The following is an 8,917-nucleotide window of genomic DNA, read 5'->3' as shown; positions in this document are numbered from 1 at the left end:
GGCTTTCTTTCAAAGCTTTTTGAAATAAAAACCAAAGCAAACCATATAATTATATAATATATGCTGTTTACGGTTTGTGTTAAATTGAAATGTTTCCATTGTTTGATTAAAATGCACACAAAAGTACAACTTTTTATGATAGACCTGCAGCGCCGGGGAAAATTTTGGATTGATGATCTTGAGTGAAATATTCCATCAATAGATTAGGAAAGTAGGTAGTTTTCGAATCTCACTTTCAAAAATTCTCAAGTTATAAAGGAAATACGAACAGAATCAGATATATATTTTGAAATATACTGTTTAAGTGACCACATCAGAAATGTCAGCTCATTCATCAAGGCCGTTTTTGAACTATTTCTGTGTGTATAAACAAGATTGAAGCTGAGATTATGAATGTAAATCCATGCACACAATTTATTTCCAAAAATGGTTTTATGCAGATTCTTGCACAAAGTTCACAACTTCGAGTGATTTAGTTCAACAAGACCTGCAGAGATGCAAACAACTTAAACAAAAAAGATTAGGTGTCTGAACATGACAGTGAAAACTGAATTCAAAATGAGATACAGTCAGTAAACATGAACAAAGTCTTTTTTTTAAGCACACATCTAAGAGCTCCCACGGGACTGAGTTCATCGCAGCACTGAGGCTCCCTTCAAATGAGCCCAGCAGTCTCCAGACACAATCCACTCACATCATCTGAGGCCTTGGCATGGCGTCCTGATGCGGGTGATGGTTTGGGTACCAGTGACCAAAACTGTTCATGTAATTGTTCGGGTGGATTTGGGGTCCTTTGCTCGCAATTGAGACCTCCCATAGCTGAGGCAGGGCGGGCGAGCAGGGAGAGATGGAGCTGGCGCTGTGGAGGTGATCTCCCTCTGAACCGCTGCTGTGCTTCATTATCTTTTTATACTTGGAGCGCTTATTCTGAAACCATATTTTCACCTAAGAGACAGAAAAAAAGACAAAGAATTAGTCTTCAAAGCAGCAAAAGGGTAAAAAGGGAGGTCTTTTTGATAATCAGATCTGCTCCCTCAATAGGTTTGAGCATGGAAAAAAGACCAACTAATCTTTTAATGTTATTATTGCAAATCCCTAAACTCATTTGAAAGAAAGGATCTTCATAAGAGTACCACTTGTAATCCATTAAGAGGAAGCTTCCCTGTACGTTTATTTTTAAAAACCAGGATTAAGATAACCACGGATCCAGCACACATCCAAACTGCTGAGTGTGTAGCTCCTGCAGGAGGTGGTGCTTATATGTTGCATTGCATGTCTTTAATTTGAAATAGATGACACTCACTATAGACTGACTTTGGCATAGGCGGAAGTATGCACTGGCGCACTGAAAGGCACGTGTAACCATCAATTTTGTGCTCAACCCCACAGCACAGGGTGTCTCAGACACTCAAATCACCACAAATCTCTATCATAAACGACCTATCAACAAACATACCCAAATAAATACATTTCGTTTGTAACTTCTTTCTTTCTCGGCGCATATGTTTTGGGAGCATGATAAGGCACTTAACTGACAAAGATAAAGTCGGCAAATGGAGTAATAGTAATAAACAAATCCTGCATTAAAGGATTGAGTAAAAGTTTGCTTTTCATCTGATGTACAGAAAGCTGTTTTCTGTTCTCAAACGACTTTCTCTTTTTCACTGCACGAGATATCATACATCAACATCCACCATCACTGCACTCTTCTATCTTCATCTCAAAGTTAGAACCACTTAAGTACCCCAGATCGTACAATTGTGAGCTACTAAGGTCTTTTTATTGGACAGTTTGATGCAGCAGAATAGCCTCACCTGAGTCTGGGTGAGTCCCAGTTTGGCCGCAAGGTCGGCGCGTTCAGGTAAGGCCAGATACTGCGTCTGCTGGAAGCGCTGGTGCAGAGCCTGCAGCTGGAGACTGGAGTAGATGGTCCGAGGCTTTCTGATCTTTTTCCCTTTTCCATTGACAAGACGAATGTCTCTGCTCTCTATCACTGAAGACTTGTCGCGATCTTGCGGGAACAGACAGGAGACATACATAGATTTCTTTAGGCCGTGTTGTACAAACAAACGAGACGACAGGAATCACACGTACAGGTGTCTCCCACGGTCCTTAAAAGGTGAATGTCCTTTCTAATTCTACGGAAGCAGAGACAAACTACGTTTCTTTTCTCCTTTTTTCAGGGAATCAAAACACAAATATTTCAAAATGCATGGCCCTTAAATTCTACAAAATAACTTGTGATAAAAAGAAAATCTATGAAAAAAATTGTAATAAAAAGCTGATTTATTAACCATTTAGTAATAAGTTCATCTTAAAAATTTCAGCTCAAAATGTTCAGATATTATATCGTAATTTATTTAAACTTGCTGTCACGCATTTACACCAACCAAAGGGTACAATAAAAAAAATATCACGTGGATTTTCCATTATTAAAAATAGTTTTCTTTTGTGATAAAATTTTGGAAAGATCAGCCCGAATAAGCAAATATTTTATACATATATGTTTATATTTTTATGGCAGATCAAATTATTGCGCTGTCGGTATTTATGACCAATAAAGTGGCAAGAGAGACTCTCCAATTCCAATTTGAATGACTCATAATGTGTTATTAGTCTTGTAAGCATTTCTAGAAGCTTTAATTAACACTCAACATTGACGAAAATTCGTGTTTGACATCTTTTAACCGTAGTATCAGTCATTTTCTGTCAAAGAAAATGCGCGCCTGGTACGTAATTGCGCACAACCACAACTCAGCTGTAACAACTTCACGCGTGATTTTTTCCCCCACATACCTGTCGTTTCTAACCTGCTGTTGACCAGATTGGTGCCGCTGCCGTTCAGGTTGCTGTGCTGGTAGGACATGTACGCAGACGGTGGATGAGCGTTCACCGCGCCTGGATACGCGTATCCTAAAGAACGGCCATAAGAAGCATTTCCAGTGAAGGGACTTTCGTGCTGAGAATGACCAGCGGCGTGCAGACCATGAACGGGATAGATGTGCGAGAGTCCTTGCGGGTGCTGCTGGTGCGCCGGATGCCCGTGGCCGAACTCTAAGAAGGCCGACTTGGAGGGATCGGAGCCATTGAGACTGTCGGGCATAAAACCCATAGACATCATTAGCTAATACGCGAGTCCATAAACCCGTCGCTCTGAAGAGGGATTCATGAGTTCATGAGTCAGGAGATGCAGCAACAAATCCACGCCAGAAGAGGCAAAGAAAAACTCCCACGCAGAGGTCCTTGTGCGCGCGCTGCAGGTGTTTGGGGGGAGAAAAACGAATAAAGCGAGAGGTGTCCGTGTTTACACGAGAAGAGGAGCTGACATGGTTCTTCAAACAGCTCCTGCCTGCATAGCCTCAAGCACACTGCTTTCCATCAGCGAGCTCTCTGATTGGTCTTCAGCGGCCGGCTGTCACCAGAGCTCTACCATTAACTTCATCACGCAGGATGAAGCTGCGGTGCAGCCCCTCCTCCTTGTCCACGCTGCGCGACAAACATACATCTGTAAGGTAGACTTGGATTATATTTTTGGTTGGAAAACAGACGCCCTCAAGAGTCTTGCAGAACCTACATTTATCGGAAACTGATGCTATGGCCTTTACGCAATGAACAGTTTAATAAGGGAGCAATATGAGGGCAAAACGTTTATTCTTATTTAAAAATGCAAATGTGAATTATCTACAAAATGCAAAATTTAGTTTAATTCTGGACATCTTCGAAACTGGAAAACAGTCTTTAATTTACTTCCAACAAGATGTAAAAAGAAAATTCTGAGATTCCTAATCTAAATTGAAGTTTGGTTCATTCAGGTTTGTTTTACGCACGAGTTTTTCTAACTTTTTGAACAATTTTTGGGGGACCAGCAGAGAAAGGATCTTCCCCTGAGTTTTATTTTCCTGTTTTATGGTCCAGCACTTCTAAAATACTTTAAGAAAACATTACAAACCCGCTTCAACAATTTGACTTAAAACAATTTAAGAAACAATGTGGAAAGCTAACAAGAATACAAAATATTGTTTTGATTTATATGTGACCCATGTGCCTATTATTATTTATAACACTTTAAATGAAGTTTTTATTTGTGATAAACCCCAGTTGGAGCTTAGAAAATTACAAGCAGGCCTCTCGTGTGGCTGAGCTGCTGTCCAATCCCTTCATTGTGGTCATGTCGTCCTATGTGAGCATCTACCGGCAGCCCAGGGACATTAAAGGCCTGCGGGGGTCTGGCCCGCTTCCCGAACTCCCCACAGGCCTCAAACCGAGCATTCACCCAAACAAGGCCACAGGTTTTATGGTAAAATAAAACTCACAGTCACAATAAAAAGAGCAGATTATTATGAATACTGAGAGGAAAACGTGGAACGTATTTGTAGCAAATTTGATGAACTGGCGCACCAGCCGGTGAGGGACGTTGAATCTGCAGCAGGTGCTGCGTTCAGAGCCACCTTGTTGCCGCCAAAACAAAACAAAAAAACAGCATTCATGACTTTATTTTTCCACACATGAAAGGAGCACAAAATATACGTTTCTAAAGGCACACATGTGCGCTCTGCGTGAGTGAAGGTGTGCGCAAAAAAGCTGGTATGACGCAAAAAAATTGAAGTCTCTTTGAGGCTTGTAATTACGCATGTGTCAGCAGCGAGGAACAAAGCTTAGCCCTGCAGCACAGTGCAGGGTTGGGTCCTTGCCGCGGCTTTATTAAGACACGCAAAAGTGGTGAAGTTAGTAACAGTCGCAGTGTTTGAATGCAGGTCAGACTTTCTGGCGTCTATTGGCAGCGCAGTTGGCATGAACACGCATCTGAAGAGGTGTGTTTCTCAGAGGTGTGCGCACAAACTGACACCAGTTGAGTTCGTCTGTCAGGCTGCAGGGAGTGACAGCATTCTTTGTGCGCAAACCAAAAGCACATTCCCGAGCCGGCAGATCAGAGCCGGCACGTCATGTTCCAGATCTCTGTTGCTGGGGCCGAACTGAGGCCCTGCAGAAGTGCACGACTGGATGCGAGGTTTTATTTTTACTGGCTCAGCTCACCACACGACGGACACAAATAAAGAGCCACATGTCCATTTGCACAGAAGATTATTTATGTTTGATACAAACAACATGCAACCAAAAATCAAAGTGTGAACATCCACTGAAATGAAAGGAGTCACTATCTTTATATGAGAATGCACCCTCCTTAATGTCCACATTCATTTATTCCCATCCTTTATGATACATAAAAAAGGCATCTCTGACTGTTCAGCTGCCAAGCGTTACGCATCACAAAAACAAACAATAAGGTTTACATACTCATGTGACTGTTTTCCGCCTCAGGCTAAAGGAAGGCAACAGAGGAGGAGCCGCAGAAATGGTCAGTCTTAGTCTGTCACCTCCAAGCAGGAACATCTATGCGCGCGGAGACTCATTCCTCAAGTGCAGCCGCGCAGCTGCATCGCCGGCAGCTCCTGGAGGCGCTTACGGGAGTAATCCACATGGAAAATAAATAGGTCTTTTATTTTTAAAATAAATGATATCATATCTAATTCAATCAATCAATTCTTTTTTAGAAAGGATTTAAACCAACAGCATTTTATTTCAGAACCACATTTTAAATGATTTACAATATAGTGTTATATATTATATTTAATAAACTAGTATTAGACTAGTATAAAAATATGTACCTAGTCCAATTCAAAAGTTTTTCTGTTTGAGATTTATTCTTAAATTATTTACTTGATAAAATGATTTCAAAATCTTGATCATAACTGTCTGCATTTAAGGTGTGTTAAATTCCTTTTTAACTCAGTATTTGTAGCTGTTTTTAACAGAAATGCTAGTTGCTTGCACTAAGACTGGACCAGAAAATAAAAAATAACAAATCTTAATTGTTAATATAAACAAAAAAAAACTTTTGTTATTAATCAAATATCACATAGGTTCAATAGATTAACAAAAAAAACTTTGTTGTTTTTTTTTAGATTAAATCTTGTTGAACATTTGGAGCATTCAGGCTAAACCAAAATTACTATAGGAAACACCAGATTTTAGTTTTTGTTTGTGTCTTTTCTTTATCATTTTTTTGGGGAAAGACTCAGCTTTTAAAGTCATCACTGGTTTAATCATTTCCAGACTGAGTGTGAACGCAGCATCGCCTGCTGACTGTGATGGTTACATTTAAACTTTAGTTGATTGGGTGAATACAGGCCTATACAGAGAAAAAAAACGTCTGGAGTCTGAAGCATAAACCTCCAATGTGGGATCATTAAAGGATTTAATTTGCAGATGGAGAAATTTTTCCCTTTCTATCCTTCCCTATTGTCCTGTCAGATACTGGAAATCCTCCGTCAGTACCTGCTGGTGCTCCAGGATGGGCAGAGGTTAAAGAGAGCAGCAGCACCGTTGCAGGGCTTAGCTGGAGCCACTCTAACAGCATGCGCCTGCTCAACATCTGGAACAAAGAAGTCAGTCTGGATCTACCCTCGGTGTTTACAACGCTGTTGTTTTTTCACACTCCTCGCAAAATCTCGCCCAAACACACATTCCAGACTCACCAGCTCAACATGGGGGGAAAATATACTATACTTTTCCACTGTAAACCCCACTCCAGGAGGTGAGGCAGGTATGGGAAAACTGAAGCCTAAAGCCTGCATGAATCGGGGAGGATCTGACTGCTGCTGGAGTGGCATCGCAAGCTGCCAACTGTCTGTTTACAAGCTTCCAAAGAGACGTCTTAGGAGGCATGGGATGCCGCATTCTACTAGTATGTCAAAAAACACCCACTGAGTTCTTCTGTGATGACAATGAGAATGCACAAACAATGTCTTCAGGCCAAAAACCTCCACAAGAAACAACAAACGATTAAAAAAAAAAAAATCATTATAAGACCAACAGCCTTAACAAGCTGCAGATGTTAGGATGATTAGAAAAGCATAAAAATGACAAAAAAACATTTGTTTACAGCTTCTAATTTTTTTTTGATGCCACATGAGCTGACAGATGGAGGTGGGGAGATGACACGGTAAACACACCAGAACACGATTTACTCATGGGAATCACACATACACACACACCCAATCAACACACAATGACACATGACTAAAGGTTGCCAGGTTCAAACACCGGGTCTGTTAAAGACCGGTTTACCAAGTCTGAGGATTATACATCTGAAGTTACCTGCCCCCTGGTAACGTGAAGCCCCTTTATGAGGCCTATGGGCAACAGCGCACAAGACAGGCATCACTTCAAGATGCCAGAGGTGAAATCTGGAGCACCGGGCATCAGGAGGGATCCCTTGAAAAAGATTTCCCTTTCAGAGAAGATAAATTCTGGCCAATTGTGCCACCAGCTCGTAGATTGAAATCTATAAATCCACAGCTGATTTTCCATTTAGTAGAGATGAAATTTGGCTGCAGAAAAAGCTTTCACAGCAAAGAGGTCACAGCCCTTTCTTTATACCTCTTCAGTGAGAACAACTTGACAGGATCAAGTTCAGCACCTGACAACAAACCCTGCTTCTGTCAAGTGTTAAGTTCCATTGTGACCTGCAATGGTACACAATGGCCCCACAGGACCTTTCTACTATGCTGCCTATCAAATGTCTTTCAGGAAAAAATGAAGGTGCATATGAGTGTTTTTGTTTTCCTCAACAGTTCACACAATTCGGGAAATTATGATGACTTTTTACAAGTTTTATTGACCCAAAAGCTAAAATTATTTCAGACAAATGTGTGCTCATTTTTAAAATGTATTTATCTTGTACTTTAACCTTCATGCCTGTTAATAAAAACATTTTTTTACCAGCTGTTTATCGTCTTACAAAAAGTTTTTCTCACTGTTCTAAATTAACTTCCAAAAAGGTTAAAGGTTATACCTGCCAGTAATTAGATAACAACTTTTTCACACTGTTTTAAAATGTTTTTACAAAACAAAATCCATAAATCTTATTAAAAATACCACGATGACTGTTTGCAAAATGATTTATATGAAGGTGACAAGTATGCATTCTCCATTGAGGTACATGAGGTCGAGCTTCAGGAACGCTGTTTTTGTGCTCCACCAGCTCCAGGGGAAAAATAAAAAATCATTTTTTCTTGCACCATTAGGGGAGTTTATCAGAGCTACCCATCTATCTGTTTTTGTTAACCCTGTTCACCCGGTTCCAGCTGGTTAGGGGGAGTTTGTGCTTTTTGAACTTGTAGTGAGGAAAGGTGTGCACCTTTCATGTGCGGCATCTCAGGGTGAACCCGAAAAACAAGAAAACAAGTTCAAATTTATAGACATGTAAAAAGAAAATTCCGTTTTAACAGAATAATAACAAAAAAACTCAAGTCAAATTTAAAATGGGTAATTAGTACGTAGAATGTGAAAAAAAAGATCAAATTAGATTTTAAAGAGAGTAAAATAGTTAAATGTCAAAAATGTGGGTTTAAAAAACAAACATAAACAATTTAACCATCGAAGAATACAAGGAAGCAGAGAAGAATTAATGCAGCTCCACTGATTCTAGGTTTACTGAGACACTATTTCTGTTTCAGATGTTTAAATTCCCATTGATCGTCTTTTCCTCTATTTTCAAAGAGCTCCCAGTGGATTTTTAGTTATGATCATGCTGTTTTTTAGCCAAAAAACACCAAAAAACAAACCTGTTATTTTTTAGGACTTAGTTTCTGCAGATCAGCAAGAGTTCATCAGAAATTCACCTCTGAATTGTGGGCGAGACTGCTGACAGGGAGTAAGCCTGCGCTCATTTCCCATCATCCCTTTGTTTACACACTCTCTCACTAGCGTACAACCCCTTACTGGTGCAACAAAAATGGCGAGCAATATTTGGGCTATCCAGCCGTACAGTTTTGAGCCAGATGCCAGTTCAGATGAGGAAAACAGAGACTGACTTGGATCTATTTGTCTGCAAGTGGATCCATCAGAATGGAGC

At 40.3% G+C, this 8,917-nt stretch overlaps 1 protein-coding gene across 1 annotated transcript; it reads right to left on the bottom strand.

Moving 5' to 3' along the window:
* Positions 1-390: 390 nt before the first annotated feature.
* On the bottom strand, positions 391-3,531 carry LOC101157253 (homeobox protein Dlx4b). The gene is made up of 3 exons (XM_004080171.4): positions 2,797-3,531; positions 1,815-2,011; positions 391-945 (listed from the first exon to the last, which is right to left on the bottom strand). The coding sequence occupies exons 1-3, from the start codon at positions 3,119-3,121 to the stop codon at positions 691-693; spliced, it is 777 nt and encodes a 258-aa protein (XP_004080219.1). The 5' UTR covers positions 3,122-3,531; the 3' UTR covers positions 391-690.
* Between the last annotated feature and the right edge of the window lie 5,386 nt (positions 3,532-8,917).

Source organism: Oryzias latipes, chromosome 19 (genome assembly GCF_002234675.1).
Source record: "Oryzias latipes chromosome 19, ASM223467v1".
NCBI lineage: Eukaryota > Metazoa > Chordata > Actinopteri > Beloniformes > Adrianichthyidae > Oryzias > Oryzias latipes.
The sequence above is the reverse complement of the archived record's forward strand: the minus strand, read 5'-3'. Positions and strand labels throughout refer to the sequence as shown.